This window comes from Diorhabda carinulata, chromosome X (assembly GCF_026250575.1).
Source record: "Diorhabda carinulata isolate Delta chromosome X, icDioCari1.1, whole genome shotgun sequence".
Lineage (NCBI taxonomy): Eukaryota > Metazoa > Arthropoda > Insecta > Coleoptera > Chrysomelidae > Diorhabda > Diorhabda carinulata.
Window position 1 is genome coordinate 45,335,924 of NC_079472.1, and position 17,303 is coordinate 45,353,226.

At 32.2% G+C, this 17,303-nt stretch overlaps 2 protein-coding genes across 6 annotated transcripts in view; one reads left to right on the top strand and one right to left on the bottom strand.

The window, feature by feature from the left end:
- The window catches only part of LOC130900427 (ATP-binding cassette subfamily C member 4-like), a 39,929-nt gene extending 27,009 nt beyond the window's left edge, over nucleotides 1-12,920 (top strand). For all 3 annotated transcript variants that reach the window (XM_057811042.1, XM_057811043.1, XM_057811044.1), the window contains 4 exons: nucleotides 6,159-6,309; nucleotides 7,972-8,202; nucleotides 11,568-11,910; nucleotides 12,311-12,920. In XM_057811042.1, coding sequence (XP_057667025.1) covers nucleotides 6,159-6,309; nucleotides 7,972-8,202; nucleotides 11,568-11,910; nucleotides 12,311-12,875 — 1,290 coding nt within the window. In that variant the 3' untranslated portion in view covers nucleotides 12,876-12,920. The remainder of the gene's footprint in view (nucleotides 1-6,158; nucleotides 6,310-7,971; nucleotides 8,203-11,567; nucleotides 11,911-12,310) is intronic.
- Nucleotides 6-4,545, bottom strand: LOC130900429 (uncharacterized). Of its 3 annotated transcripts, XR_009060177.1 has the most exons (7): nucleotides 4,358-4,545; nucleotides 3,757-3,971; nucleotides 3,450-3,648; nucleotides 3,048-3,221; nucleotides 2,836-2,990; nucleotides 2,504-2,666; nucleotides 6-2,368 (listed from the first exon to the last, which is right to left on the bottom strand). XR_009060177.1 is itself a non-coding variant. In XM_057811045.1 (5 exons), exon 5 carries the CDS (start codon nucleotides 2,193-2,195, stop codon nucleotides 1,212-1,214), a length of 984 nt encoding a protein of 327 aa, XP_057667028.1. In that variant the 5' UTR covers nucleotides 2,196-2,368; nucleotides 2,836-2,990; nucleotides 3,048-3,221; nucleotides 3,450-3,648; nucleotides 4,358-4,498; the 3' UTR covers nucleotides 6-1,211. The 3 variants fall into 3 exon arrangements, 1 of the variants encoding a protein (XP_057667028.1); XR_009060178.1 differs by lacking the exon at nucleotides 3,757-3,971 and having other exon boundaries at nucleotides 4,358-4,540; XM_057811045.1 differs by lacking the exons at nucleotides 2,504-2,666; nucleotides 3,757-3,971 and having other exon boundaries at nucleotides 4,358-4,498.
- Nucleotides 12,921-17,303: the final 4,383 nt, after the last annotated feature.

A 17,303-nucleotide genomic window follows, 5' to 3' on the forward strand; every position in this document is an offset into this window, starting at 1 on the left:
AAATATTATTTTGATAAAATTTATTTATCAATAGCATGAAAAACATGATATAACTGCAAAAGAAACTTAAAATTCCAGTTTTCATAACACAAATTAACAATGTATTGTAATATCTGTTCAAATTAGAAATACTGAATAGTATATGGTTTATTTATTATGAAAGTAATATTTTAAAATGTCAAAACGTCCTGTGAAACAAATGACTGCTCTATTTGCATGAAAAATTGGAAAAAAGAACCTAAAATTGGCTATGAATAATAGGCATCGCCATTAGAGAACCCCTTAATTCAAGAACAATACATTTGGCAGTTATTTTCCCAACAGGCCATATTTTGAGATCTGTGAGATTTTCAACTATGAAAATATTTAAATTGCTGGAAGGATATGGATATGTATATAAGTCTGAATAGCCAAGAAACTCTTTGCCAATAAGATATATTTGACTGTCAGCAGATTTTACTATATTATGAATTTCAACTATTTTATTCCCAATTAAAACATAACTATCCGCCTTAGAATGATTACATGCTGATAATGTTATGCCTGGTAATCTCAATTTATGAAACTGTTGATTCCATTTCAAATTTTCGTCAAAAATAAGTGGTCCCAATGTATGTTTACTTTCCAATTTTTACGTAATATTAGATACTGGCTGTGAAATTAAAAAATCCTTTTCAACAAGTCGTCGATGAACTTGTTGTAGGGGATTGGTTGGAGATTTTATTAATGATTTTATCTCTCCCAAATAATTTTCAAACGGAAAAGTCGAAAAATTGTCCAATTTGCCTAATAAATCTACATCATCACAAAGATGTGACATTAAGTGTACATTATAAACCATGAACTCCAAACCATACAAAGATTTTGAATGTTTGATAAATACATTTATGATATTTCTCACAAAAGGGATTTTAAATTTTTCAATATGGCTCTGTGATAACAATATTGAAACAGAAAAATGAAGAGCAAGAAAGTTTTCATATATAGCTAAATCCACAATATCTTTAAGAACCAAAGGACCTAAGTACACTAAAAACATTCTATATTCAGTAGCTTTCCAATAATTTAGTTCATTAAGCAAACGGGGTTTTCGATTGAATTCTACTGGTATCATATTTTTAAGGTTGAGCAATCGTTCTGAAATCATTTTAACTCTCCGATGTTGTAATCTAACCTTCAAGGATCCTGCAATCCAAGTATTCAGTAGCTTTCTAACTACTAATTAGATCAATTGGTAATTCATGAAAACTAGTCTGCGAGATATGATGCTCATCATCAAATTGTAAGCGAAAAGATTCATTCGTGCGTTTCTGACCATTTAAACCATTGAAAACTACCTTGTGTTTATAATATTCTCCGTGAATTGTGCATCTATCACAAGAGGAATATCCTGAGTGGAATTTAGTGCCTTTTAGATAGGCCCTTGCAGGTGCATCGCACACAAAACTATGTACCTCTAATGTGAAGTGTTTGTTACAAATAACAAAACCATTTTGCAATAAATCTTTCAATTCTACTATGAATGGATGAAGAAATGTATTTAAAGGATGTGGTTTATTTTTTCCACAAAAGATGGAAATTGCAAAAGGTCTACTACCAGAAATATTTTTTATTAATCCCAAAATAGGCCAAAACTGCATTTTTGAACTTTTGAAGAGTGGAATGCCATCAACATTAAAACTAATTTGAATTTTGTCTACACAAGTATCATTTGAAATAAGCTTAGAAAGAGCACTCCTCAATCCAAAATAACAGAACTGACCAGATTTTATATCAACAATTGGTGTAAATTTTGGGGTTGATAACAAGGTATGACTGTCTAAAGGAAGTTCAGGGTGGTAAGGATGAAGCAAATGAAGTAGGTGTGTCAAAGCAGAAAGTGAAATTTTATGTTTTAGAGCCCATTCAGCCAAATCATTAGCAATAGAAGTTTCTGTGCATAATGAATCATTGTTATCAGAACTGATTGATTTATCAACTTTAACAGATGATGTACTAGTACTAGTACTACTAGTGTTGCTGCTAATAGTATCATTGAAGAAAAAGCAGTCATTTGTTTCATCAACATTTTCTGCACCCCGTCCAGGGTTAACAGAGGTTCTTGACATATATTGAAATTCTTGTTTGGTCGCTTGTAAAGCCCTTCTACACTTTTGTCTTGAACCAACCAATTCTTTCAACTTACGTTTTGACATTTTTAAAAATAAAAATATATGCTAATAATTCATAAAAAGTAGTTGATAATACAATCAAACCAGAGCACCAGCATTTCTTTTTTGCTCACGTTGTTTGGCATGTTTTAGCCATATTTTGATAGCATTTTCCACATCTGCTTGAGATGTCAAGGGAGTTTTGATTTGTATGGCACCTGTAACGAAATAAATGAGTGGTTATTTAATGAGAATTATCCCTGTCGCAGAAATAAAAAAATAGTATTATTCTATTATGCTTTATGAAGGACGAATTTAGGCAGTACCACACAAAAACAACGAGTAGTACTTACGAATGATGACAGATTTCACTAAAGTGTTGGAAAATGGCACTTTATTGTTTCTCTGCCCAGCAAAATTATACAATTTGGCCAAACCGTTGGTCAAGAGTAGTCTCATGATTCTATTAACATGAGCTGTGGTGCCATTTCCTCCAATTGAGGAAAGGTAGGATGCCTAAAGCAAAAAATAAAACTACTATAATAGACCTCCATAATAAAACTATCACAAAATTCTATTTTAGAGTAAGTACAATAAATATTTAGATTACAATTACACCTAAATCAATGGGAGATGTCTAATTCTTAATTCACTTTTAATGAAATTCTATGTAAAAAGTACTTACCAAATCATTAAATTTTTCTTCGGATTTCAAATATTGTTCCAAATTTTCAAACCTCCTTTGATCGTCTATTGAACTTCGAGAGTTTTTTAATAGAGTCTTTACTTCCTTGACCTCTTCTCTCAACTTTTTCAATTCCAGAAAAATTTTCTCTAAATCTATTATATATATAAAAAAACAATTATTCACAGTATTAAACAAATAAAAGAACCTACTTTTTGGATGAATTCTATCTGTATTCTCTTCAGACTGTATATTGGAAGTTGTTTGAATTGATTGCGAATGTGATCCGCCAAGTGTTTGAGAAAGCAATTCTGTACTTTGTCTAGTGGAAGTTGGTGGAGATATTTGTGAATTTGGTTTCACAATCGGCCTAGAAGCTGACTTACCTAAAACAAAAGAAAAATTCTAATTTTTTATTATTTATTTTCAGTGTCAGATTGTACGCTTAGTATCTACGCTAACTGCGTAGAGCCCAGTTTGATCTCATACCTATTAATATCTATAAAAATATTTCATCCTCTTAAAAAATTATTTGTAAATAAAAAAATAAGTTAGACATTATTTCGATTAAAGCTATTTTAAATAGAAACATATTTATAGAAAAGTGTACTTACCAGAGCCACTCAGAAATATATTTTTGGAAAGATGGAGGCCTTATCAGATTTGATACTGTTTCTCCTTCACTTTCACTGTCACTCAAAATCCTTCTACTAACGAATTTTCTCCTAGTTCGCTCTCCCTCACAATCTGAAGTAAGGTTGTCCGAATTATATTCGCATTTCTTCAGTTTTTTTTGTGCCTTGTTGAGATCATCTGAAAAATAAAAAACAAATATGTATAACAAATACCCAGAACCACACCACAACTCTTTAAAATTCTTTTGAAAATATAAACTTAATGAAACAAAACTAAATCACGCACCACATTCAAAAAATATTCTTTTTACTCCAGACAACTTCCAATTATGTTCATTTGGTTCTTCACATAGTGTGAGAGCCCTATTGAAAGCAGCACTTGTTCTGTATGGTGGCCACAAAACATTCTGCTTCAAAGGGGTGAACCAGGAAGAATGAACCAAACCTATTAAACCATTTTCGGAAAATTCTACTCCCACAAATGCCATTGTTACCATAAAACTACAAAATAAAGGTCAAAACTCATACCACTGCTAAATACCAAGTTAATAAAAATGCATAAAATCTACTTCTATTTGAGACAAACAAGGTAAATCATAGCACTACAAATATAGCCATTTAAGTCAATGTATGAAGTTAAGACATATGGTTTATTGAGTTTCTTCATCTATTTGAGCGCTAAAATTTTGGAGGCAATTTATTCAATCAATACCTCCAATTGGCTATTTCCCAATCATAAATGTTTCGCTTGAAACATGAAAATTATAACTGAATAAAATTAAGAATTGAGAAATTGTATTATCATTTTCGACTATACATGCCATAACCTTTAACCAGATATATTCAAATCAAAAAATATAAATAACTATAATAATTATTATACTTACCACAATGGAACAACAGAAAAACTAAAAACACTAATAGCAGCACCGCAGATCATCTAACTATTATTAAATAAAATATATATTCATAATAAAATATATAATCATAATAACCAAGCCGGTTTATAATTAATATAAAATCACAATGGCCGTTCGTTTGTTCGTTGTGGATGGCGGGTTGTCATCATCATGTTGGCTAGCGGCGCAAGCGCATACGCGTTACCTTAGTAGATCCCGCCAATTATAAATTTTTATAGGAAGTTTCTTAAAAAAAATTATTTATAGATATTAGATAATATTATAGGTTTTGTTTAAATACTATATAAAAAGATCTCAATTTTTTTTGGACTTAATAAATAAAAAAATGCTGGAATTTTCAGTGTCATGGTTGTTTATTATCGAAAATAGCCTCACAAAATAATTACATTAGTCACAAAATAAAACAAATGAAATATATCTGATTTTTTCAGATGAGTTATCACTAAATAGTCTCGTCATTATGACGTGACAAGATGTCGTGTTATACACGTCAATTATTTGACGTTATTATCACGTCGATTTTTGGTGGTCTCAGTGTTTTCGACCAGTGATCACCAAATGTTGACGTCATTATGACGTGCCCTTGCTAGCTGGGGAATGGTTGCTTATCGAATAAGCATGACTTTCAGATAGCTCTTAGCAAATTATTCAGCATTACAGCAATATGTCTGACCTAATATTTTCCTGGCTGCTTTCTTTTAAATTGGTTTATCACATGTCCCACAAAGTGGTGGTAGGATGATGACATCTACGAGATTGAAGGAATGAGACATGCAGCTGCAATAATCCTTTATATGTATTAGTTATATTGGACTAATAAGATGGGTTACTTCATTACTTCATTGTTCAATATCGAAGGCATCAATCGTCAATTTGTCTTTGAGCTTTTGAGAGAGATATACTTTTCTGTTTTTCCAGGCTTGTCTATGGAACAAATTAAACTCGTTATATCACTAGCTGACTCATTTGATCTGTATGAAACCTGCAGTGATCCTTATATTTTCCATCTATGGCTTAGCAGTGATTTATGTTTAATCTAGCAACGGATGTGAAAAATATTACCAAAAATTGATCAGAACCATCTATTGTTGCCTTATCAGAGGAAAAAGACTGCAGTCGAAAATTGCCGAGTAGTATACTACTTCTTTATATGCAAATTAAAATACTGTTTTTAACAGTTCTATCCATTATGTCAATAATTTTACCCTTACTCTTTGATAAATATGTTATCGCCTCTTTTTCTCTTTTTAAAGGGGTCTTATTCTTAGTTGAATTATGCCGGAGAAGATATTAAATTTAAGAACTTTGAAAATCAATTTTTGAAAAACAATAAGATTTCTAGGGGTTTCGTGGAACCTAAGAAAAGAATGACAATTTATTGATAGATGCAATATAGTAGCTATTTATTTACTTTATTATTTTACTGTGTGAATTACTCCCTAAATGTCTTGTGATATTACAAATTTATTTTGGAATGATAAATTCATATGATTCCACAAAAAAAACCGTCAAATTAACAATAGACATAAATATTGAGTTTGTCGGATTCAACATATCAGTAGTAAGTTTGAATTCACTTTTGACATAAATCACAGCTTTTGTTGACTTTCGATATTTTCAACAGTAGTAATTTTTTCAGCTATCTTGTGGTATATACTTGTGTATGCCAATTATTATCACCAATTTATATTGACTATAAGTCTAATTGCATAAAATATTTTCTAATGTCTTTGATCTCTCTGTCTCTTAATCCAATAATTATTTTCAGACTTTTCTCCAGTTGTTTAGTATTGCTGGACTGATTACATCAGTCAATTGGAAGCTTATAATTCCAGCTATTGTGATAGGTTTGGCATCAATACTAATTCGTGTCATATACATTAGAACAGCCAGAAGCTTGAAACGTCTCGAGGCTGCTAGTAAGTTAAAAAATTCTGAAGTCGCAACTAAATTAATGTTTAGGAAAACTAGATAATACCAGAACACGTCACAAATAAATCGTATTCCGAAGGCTGCTTGAAATCATCCAATTTTCAAACAATAGTATAGCCAGTATAGCTAGTTGCATTATAATGTATAATTTTTCCATAACAACTATAAAAAATACCATGTACAAAACTCAGATAAGAAGAAAGGTTAGAGAGTAAATGAAAGAAGTAATAACGAAGGACTTGGATGGCCAGCAGCGTCAGTAGTTGATTAAATATAATATGACCGAGGATAATATATTTGGAATTAAATATTTCACACAATACATTACCGGAAGGAACGAAAGAGAAAAAATGTAGGAATTTCACAATTACCTGAAGAATTATGTAAACGGAACCACAGAAAAAAATGAAAGAATAATTATAATAAGAGATTGCAATGTCCGAATAGAAAATCTAGGTCTAGAATGTATGGGAAAACAGAAGAAAAAATAATAAACAGGAATGCGACAAGAATGATTGAACTTTCTATTAGAAATAAACTGGTAATATGGAAATCATATGGACGACAAAAGCTAAGAAACAAAAAAATTATAGCAGAAGGAAGAAATGCAAAAAGTATAATAGATTATACAAAATATACAGATAATATGAAAGAAAGGATAATTGGAGAGATAGTAGCAATACTAGAGGTAGAAATAGGTACGAACTAGATTGGAGAACACAGAACCGGAAATAGAGATAGAAGAAACAAAGGAGAACGGGTGATATCAGTGACCTTCGATACATAAGGAAACAAATGTAAATGCCTAGAAGCTATGGATACAGTATTTGGGGAATTAGAACAAAAGGTAACGCTAGAAGAAGCATGGAAATCTAAACAAGAAATAACGTATGGAGGAGCTGAGAAAATAAAGAAATGTAAAAGGATCATCATGAAAAAACATCCACATTCTCTCAGAGAGCCGAGCGGCCTTTAAAGTCCTGAAAGCTATGAGTTCACGTCTAAACTAGTATAGGAGTGTAAATAAACTTTAAAAGCACGAATTAACAAAAGCCAAGTAATCCTAATGTGGCTACCAAGTCACCAAGATATATCAGGAAATGAGGAAGCGAACAATCTTCCCAAAAAAGGGGCAATAACTTCAAACCCAGTGCCAGAATCCATAAGATGCCACATCTATAACGAACTGAATGGGGAGAAACACTCCAGGTCTAGGACAATTCAAAATATTCATAACCATATTAGCTATGAAGCCTGAAGAACTTCTCGTGATGATCAGAAACGACATGAAACTGGCGGTAGGACTTCTTACAACTCACTATATCGTCAAATACCACCTAAAGACAATGGGCATGGCAGAAGATGACAACGGCAAATTCTGCGAGGGAGCCATGGAAGCAGCAAGGTCTCTACTCTTCGAATGCTCTGCCTATTTCTCTGAAAGGCTCAAGTACTTTGAAGGATTAGTGCTGGCACCTTGGAAATATACTGATAGATATCGTTAATAACATTGCAGGAATATCGGATACTCGGGAGAGTGTAGATTACACCTATGGATGTTTTTAAGTGATTTGTTTTTCTCTAGAATAATGAAAAGTTAATTCCTATGCTTCACGTTATTGTCCGAAATAATATAAATACAATTTTAGCTAGAAGCCCAATCGTAGGTCACTTAAATTCGACAATGGAAGGATTGACTACGATAAGAGCATGTAAAGCTCAAGAGATATTGAAAAACGAATTCGATAAGCATCAAGATCTATATACAAGTGCATTCTATACATCGATATGTGTCAGAGGAGCATTTTACTTCATTATGGATTTATTTTCACTAATTTTCGTCACGTCTGTTATTGTTAGGTTTCTATTTGCTGATACAGGTAAGTAGAAGTTACATTGCATGAGGTTTAAAATACATTAGTGTGTGGAAATGCAATAACTTACTTAAGATGAAATATACAAAAAAATTTTTAGATAAAAGTTGTTATATTTGCACAGATACACATTTCTAAAATATTTTGAGGTATACAGGTGTGCAGCCTAATCGTAACAACATGAGGTGAAGTTTTTTTAAATAGGACACGCTGTACATTTGTTTACCATCGAATTTAGCGTGAAATTCTGCATCTATCCTTGTCTTCTCTTTACCCATAATTTGTGACGTCGCCAAGTTGGAGCGAAAAATATGAAGATTTGACGAAAATTGGTGCACTATAAATACTGCCTAGTAAACGTTATAAGTGAGAAGTAACTTAATATGTTTGGTAAGTACGAAGGCTGAAATGTCTGAACAGAGTAGAAGTTTCGTTTGGAGTTCGGGGTGTTTTTTAGATAATAATTAATTCAGGAGATTTCAATTAGCAAAAAGTTCATTTTCCTAAATGGAACACCCAGTTCATTATATCACCATCTTATAAAACTATTTTATCCCTTCAAATTATGTCTGGTAATGTATACTCTAAAATTGACTGTTTATAAGAAAATTGTATTTTTAGTTTATGATTTAAAAATATTCACCTTTTTAACAAGTGAACAGTGAATGTGACGTTTAAAAGTTTTTGTGACAAAATCAAACAAATAATTTTATGCCTTTAAAAACTGAAATAAAATAAATAGGGTATCTACAAAACTCATAATAAACGAATAAATCAATAATAACTAACAACAAATGAGAAAAAACTTTAGATAACTATTTTATTAAATGTTCAAAATAACCACCATTTACTTCCATACAATAATGTATGCGATCTTCAGAAGCTTTACTATCACGATGTAACATATTGACATCAGCACTCCGGAAAACCTCCTTAATTTTATTCTTCATGTCTTCCTTAGTAGTCCTGGGTGTTTTCACGCTTGTTCTTTGACGTAACCCCACCAAAAAAGATCCATTTTTGTAAGTTTCAGTGAACGAGGTGGCCATTTATGGGGTCGTCCTCTACCTATCCATCGTCCGGGAAATTCATTATTTAATTGTGTATTGATATGGGTATGGTAAACTGGTGAGCCGTCATGTAGGTACCACATTTGCCGCCTATCATGAACAGGTAATTTCTGAAGTAGTTGGGGGTAATTCGTTTTGTACGAAATTTAAATAAACTTGCCCATTAATAGTTTCGTCAAAGAAATATGACTATGACATGATTCCCAATTATTCCACCTCATACTGACCACCTTGTTTGACTAATAGTCCGTATACAATGCGGTTGATCTGTTGCATAATAATGGAAATTGTGTCTATTAACAAACTCATTTTTATGAAATGTTGCTTCATCGGCAAATAATACAAAATTGAAAAAAACATCTGTTTTGCTGAAAATACCGTGTCGAGATATGAGGATCTCCCTTTTAACATTACGGTCATCTCGTTGTCGTTCTGGGACGTCGTAAAATTTTCTAATTTCTCTTTTTTTGGCTGTCTTCTATCTAGAAATTTCTGTTATAAATCCTTTTGGCAAGTAAACAGTTTTTATCACTGGCACCCAGTACAAAAATCATATCTGTCAATTCTTGTATGAGAAAATTCATGATCTTAATTGCTTCCTCGTTCTTTGTAATACGTCTAGATAATAACTAATTACGCTGACTTTAACTGTAAAATTGTGAAATTAACAGGTTACTTGATAGATCTATGGATATTTTAATTTCATTTCTTGGTTCAGTTATGTTTGCTTAATTTAGTTTTGTAGATACCCTATTTATTTTATTACGGTTTTTAAAGGTATAAATTACTTGTTTGACTTTGTCACAAAAACTGGAAGTATTCTAAACGTCACATTCACTGTTCACTTGTTAAAAAGGTGAATATTTTTAAATCATAAACTAAAAATACAATTTTCTTATAAACAGTCAATTTTAGAGTATACATTACCAGACATAATTTGAAGGGATAAAATAGTTTTATAAGATGGTGATATAATGAACTGGGTGTTCCATTTAGGAAAATGAACTTTTTGCTAATTGAAATCTCCTGAATTAATTATTATCTAAAAAACACCCCGAACTCCAAACGAAACTTCTACTCTGTTCAGACATTTCAGCCTTCGTACTTACCAAACATATTAAGTTACTTCTCACTTATAACGTTTACTAGGCAGTATTTATAGTGCACCAATTTTCGTCAAATCTTCATATTTTTCGCTCCAACTTGGCGACGTCACAAATTATGGGTAAAGAGAAGACAAGGATAGATGCAGAAATTTTTTTTTTTTTGTATATTTTATCTTAAGTAAGTTATTGCACTTCCACACACTAATGGGCTACCCTGTATGTTGAAACAATACGATATCAAAATGGCTTTGTCAATGAGAAATTGTTTATTTCCTTGACATTAGTTGGACAAGTTCTTTCTTATGTCAGTTGCATTAAAATGTCTTATAAGTTTGAAATAAGAATCAGCATTTATAATTTAGTTGGATAGATTCTTAAGCCTCAAAAAACAAGATTTTCATCCGAGAAAGAGCCGAAAGACTGGTAAGATGAGCAAGACAGAATTGGGGTTTCTGTAAAAAAATTAGCGCATGAATACGAATTCAGTATCGCGGCAAGAAATAGTCAAAAATACCGAAAAAGGCGAAAGTGTTCTAAATATATCCCAAGTCAAGTAGTATGGATACCAAGTTGCTGTGGCCAACTAACGCGAATATACATTGTTAATAAGACTTGATAATAATACTTCAGACTTGCCAATTCAGAGATAAAAGGAAACTGTGGTTTTTATACGGACAATAATTGCCCTAATAATAAGAATATAAAGAAAAAGTGAAATTATCTGATAAAGTTTGGTTTGGTGTGCGATATCGACAAGAGGGATGTTCAGACCTTATTAGATCGAGTAAGGAAGAAGCTATAGGTATATCAACAATTGCCTCACTAAATTTGTTGATTTAGTAAGTCAACATCACGTTGGGTATACTAGAAGTAAGCGGCCAGCCATTATACAAGGCAACTCAAAATGTGCTACATCAAATTAATATACCTTTTGTACAAAAGCTGGATAACCTCCCTAATTTACCTTAAGATCGTCCGATTGAAGATTTTTGTGCACTTTTATCTTGCATTAAATGGAGAGTTTTTTTTCAATTACCACTTCAATATCACGATCGTAAATTTAACCACGATAAAAAAGTAGATCCTAACACAAAACCAAAAATTCAGTGGTACAATCTACACATTATGAATGTTCATAAAATTCGAGTCATCATTTCTTACCAAAAATGTATCACATTAGATAACTTTATTGTAGGTTCTCTAGCTGGAGATGTAGGTTTAACTTTAACACAAGCTGGAAATTTGACGATGATAATAACCAGAGGTTTAATGACATGGTCCGATCTAGAAAATAGTATGACTTCTGTTGAAAGAGCAATGGAATACACGAAAGTAGAATCTGAAATCGAATCAGGGCTACAGATTACAAATTGGCCCAGAAAAGGAGAAATTGTTTACGAAAACGTTTCATTGAAGTATACGAATTCTCACGAAACTATTTTAAAGAATATTTCTTTTGTAGTTAAACCGGGGAATAGAATTGGAATCGTTGGAAGAACTGGAGCCGGCAAGTCGTCTATTATATCAACATTATACAGGTATAAATTTAAATAAAAATTTCTTTTCAGTAATACTAATATTATAATTGAACTAGTGACAACGACTAGCGACAAGAATGAGTCTTGCTTATAGCTTGTGGCTGCTTCATATTTTTGATACATAATGTTAGTTTTGTATACATAATTTCCTATCCAAAATATTTCTCAAGTGAATGTTTTCAAAATTTTTGCTCAATTTTTTTATCGCATTACTGTAATTTGTACATCACCACAGTTATAACATTTGTTTTGTTTCTTAATTGATTATCTTTTTACTGAATATTTGATTGTTTATTTAGGATGAATATTTTGTTTACCTGGTGCAATTTTTGCTTATTTCTTTCAATTTCGGTTGCATCATCTTCGAATTTTGTAATATTCAATTTGTTTATATTTTTAGGTTATATCCGTGCGAGGGACGTATATTAATCGATGGATTAGATCTTAAGACATTATGTCTCAAGTTCTTGAGGCAACATATATCTATCATTCCTCAAGATCCAATAATGTTTTCAGGAACAATAAGAAGCAACGTGGATCCTTTAAATGAATACACAGATGAAGAGATTTGGAGAACGTTATGTGAAGTGAAGCTTGATGGCATTATTTTCTCTCTTGAAGCAAATGTAGCTGATATTAATTTGAGCACAGGACAAAGACAATTGATTTGTCTAGCTAGAGCAGTTATTAGACAGAATAAAATTCTTGTTCTGGATGAAGCTACAGCCAACATGGATCCTGAAACTGAACGGATAGCTGAGCAAATTATAAATAAACATTTTTCTGCTTGCACCTTATTGATTATTGCTCATAGATTAGATACTATACTGGACTGTGACAAAGTATTGGTATTAGAAAGAGGAAATGTTGTTGAGTTTGCTGAGCCTAAAAGTTTACTAGAAAATAAGCATAGCATGTTTGCTGAAATGGTTAGAAACTCGAAAATAAATGTACTGAGAAATTGAACAATTTGTATTGATAATTTTAATAAATCCTATTGTCTTCTAAAATTTATTTTATCCAGCTTGCAGCTCCAGATTTTTGACAGGCAGTTTCAATGACAGACATGTGGTACCGGTTTAAAACATCTCTTGAATATTCTGAATAGAAATGATGAATATTCTACTGATAGAGAGCATACGCTTGGATTATCTCCTCATGTCGTTTTCATCGAAAAGATTGTTATATAAAGAAAAATTGACAAAGTAAAGTAGATCACAATAGTGGAAGATAAATATAAATCAGAGGATATAAACGAATAATCTTAGTCTCCAATGTTCACTTTATTCATCAAATAATCATAAAAATAAAGGGTTAATATTCAAAATATAGCCCATCGTATTCGGTGATTTCAACCAAATGTTCAGCTAGCTCTTTGAGACTTTTGTGAAACCATTTTTTGGACTTGAAGACAAAAAATTGTCGTATTTTCAACATCTCCTTTGAAATCAAAATTTCCCACACCAAAGTTTCGCCATAATCTTGACTAAATGCTGTATGTGGTAAGAATTCAATATCACCAAGTTCTTCGATCTTAACCGCGGAAACTTTTGCAAAATTTGCTTTAGCATTGTCTTGTTATCAACTTGTTATAACTACTTTCGGTTAACTAAACCTATTTTCTCGAAATACTTCATACTTTCCGTTCGAAACCACTTCTCTTTGCGGAGGGTTTATGGTAATTGTCCTTTGTCAAGCCACTGATTTTTTATTTGGGGTTATCTAGATAAATCCATTTTTCATCGTAAGTAACATTGTGTCTAATGAAACGATCATCTTTCGGCAGAGCAAGGAGCTGTTTACATACTTTTACTCATCGTTTTGTTTGTCTAAGTTAATTCGTGTATAAGCGATGAATGGCTTAGAGGGTCCAAGGGAGATCAATAAGTGGTAAGTACTGGTACTAGGTTGATTTTCTACTGCTTTTTGTTCTCAATATTCCACGCAGGTGGACGACCTCAGCGCGAACGATCTTCAAGCGTCAAATATTCTCTATTAAAACGACTAAAGCCACGCTATACCGTTCGCTTATTAACTGTGTATTGCACTTTAATTTCACATATTTTCCTTGTCGCTAAGGCTTAAAACTTTTGTTTCCATTTATGTCTTAACAATTCACGAATTTCACATTTATCACACTCCTTATTATTTATTATAAAAACGTACTACGTTGATAGTAAACAAAGAGAGAATAAATAAAAGAAAATAACGCAAGTTTGCTCTTAGAATAGAATTGGAGCAGTTTTTCGCAAAGTGTGTTCCGCGGCACACTTATGTATCTTGGTCGTTAATTGGTGTACCTCGAAAAAATAAGGTTGTACCATAAACTTATAAGTAAGGGTGAGAAAAATACTTACTTATTATACACGCAAGCGCACGAGCGAGATGTTTGTTTCATTCATCTTATTGCGTGGTTTCGTTTGGGGCGGACGGCGGAGGCCTCCCCGCCACCGCTATCCTGTACTCTATTAGAAACAGTACGTGTGCAACGTTCAAAGTCACCGCACACTTTTGTTTCGTTGCTTATTATATGCTTATTGATGTAAGCATAAAATAAATATTATAACAAATGAATGAATTCATTAAACGTAGAGTAAGGTTTTCAAGTGAAAGTATTGAATAAGAAAAAAAGTCAACGAAAAAGAAGCCGAAAATTGTTCATCGAAAATATGACGAAAGTTCCGGTCTTACATATTGCGGAGACGAATCTTGTCAAATTGAAACCCTCAGACAAAGCACAAAAAACAAGCTACGTGATCACTAACATGTTAGTTAATGCAAAAAAAATGGTAATAATAAAATGTTCCCGAATGTCATGGCAGCTGATCCGGAAAAAAGAGTTCAGACTTTGATTGTCAAACACTTGAAAGTTATTGCAGAGAAAATGAATTTCTATTTCCCTAAGATTGATCAGTAGCCTCTAGACTTGGTTCGAAATCCATTCTCCGAGGGCATTCTTTTTGGACATTTACTAATAAATGAGCAGGTATAACTGATGGAAATGAAACCGGATCGCACATTAAATTTTCAGAAACAGATTTAGACTTTAGACAGATTTAGATTTCGACTCTTACCATAATAAAAACAAAAAAAAGAACGCTTCAGAACGATCGACGAAGAGATGAGAGCAGCTCCATTAAACAGGCTCATGTTTCGCACCACCTACCATACAGTTTTCACAATTTGAACTTTACGTTTCGTGATTAATAATAAATATTGTTTCGATGATTAATAAATAAATGTTGATTAATAATACTTAAAAATGTTTGTGTGCTTGTGGTGTGTCTTTAAAAATTTATCTTTTTCTAGGTGTACCTAGAATAGTTCACGGAACACTAAATTAGAGGATAGTCAAAACAAGTTTTAGCATTTTTAAATTGAGGCGTAGTAATTTTCACATATGAATACCTACGAGGATGTATTGATATCTAGTTAGCCTAGACCAATTCTATGCATAAACAAAATATTGCGTTACCATAGGAACGAACAATAGCTTATTAGAAGTGTCATTGTAAAGTTTGACGTCAAAAAAGTAAACCAGAGCTACGCAATAAATTAAAAGGAAAAAGATGTTCACCGAAATTGTGAAAATCGAAAAATTGGAGTATCGAGCCATCATCAACTACCTGTATTTGAAAGGGTTAAGAGGTAATCAGATTTACGAAGATACGCTTAATACCATTGGTGATCAATGTCCTTCGTATGCGACCGTTAAAAATAGAACTGCAAGCTTCTAAAGAGGTAAATTTTCCATTGAAGATGATTATCGATCAGTAAAACCAGTTTCTGTGTCAGTCCCCGAAAATATAGATGCAGTTCATGACATGATTTTATCAGACCGTCAAATTGGGCTAAAACTGATATCTGAAGCACTGAATATTTCATGCGAACGCGTTCATCATATAGTTCACGTCAATTTGGACATGCCATGCAAAAAAATTCGTGATTTAGGGTTTGAATTACTAGAACACCCCCCTTATTCACCAGATTTTACTCCGTCCGACTATCATCTCTTTCCTCAATTGAAAAAAAGTTTAAAAGGTAAATTTTCTTCCAACGAGGCGGTAATAAAAGGTGTAGAGGTCTGGTTTGCAGAGCAAGAAGAAACATTTTTTTTGAAAGGTCTAGAGACGTTGCAGGTGCACTGTAATAAATATATCCAATTAAGAGGAGAATATGTTGAGTAGTAAAGTATTTTGACATTCAAATTGTGTTTGGTTCTATAGTAGGCTAAGAATTTTTCAATATATCCTCGTATATTATCTACGTGACACCCTCTTCAGTTCTTTCAGAAAATTGTCACCTCAGAATTCATAGAACTAAAATCAAGCCACTCCCCTTCTGTGGCTTTCTTACCAGTAGGAAAGAAAATAGAACATTCTTGAATATTATACAGATAATTAGTTCATTAGAACTCTGATTATATTATAAAGTAATGTGGATGATGCTAATTTTCTGCCGTGGCCGAAGGATAAGATTTTATAAATAGTAATATTTGAATTTCAAATGTGAAATGTCACTCAAAACTAGTTTTCCAAACTCCAAAACTACGATATACAGATTTATTTGGTTAATAAATGAATATTGGTTCATGTATTGCTACTACCTAAGTGCTAGCTAATAAATAATGAAATTAGATAGTGTGAAATTTTGTTTTAATTTGAAGAGTTAAGTAACCATAACTATTGATTTTTTATTGATTGCTTGTTTACACGAAAATGTATTGTATTCCATCCACGTTGTCACACTAACGTAATAAAATCAAAAAGGGCCACTTCGCTTATTGTTATCAATGTGCAAGCTCTGGTGTTTTTTGACGTTTGTGGAAAAACGTCTTCTTACCTCTATTCAAAGAAGCATATATGTCGTACCACATCCATAATCCAGAAAAACATTTAGAACGATAATATGTTTAAAAAGTGTGTTGTTGAAATCATTTTTCTGCAACTTTTCCTCTCGTTGGTTTTTGATAATAAATTTCATGACAGATAAGATTTGGTGTAGTTACTAGAACCATTATATCAATATCTACAAGTACAATAATTGCCAATTGCAGAGGTGTCAAGCTCAATTTTGCAGAGGGCCATATATTAAATTTTGAATTCGTAGGTGGGCCAGATTAAAAATAAAAAAAAATTAACTGAATTATTATAATATTTGAAATCATATCAAAGTTATAAAAGGTGGTAGGTAATTATGTTGAGCTCGAGGATACCTGACTTCTCTTGTTTTTGACAAGCTCATTGATGTCAGGTATCATGTTCGTTGTAGTTATTTTATGAATAAATCTTGTGCGATGTTTGTTCTTATTTATTTCCATAACTGTAACTTTATATTCAGATCAGTCAATTGTTTATTCATCTACCAAAGTGGCACAATCAATCCACCAGTCA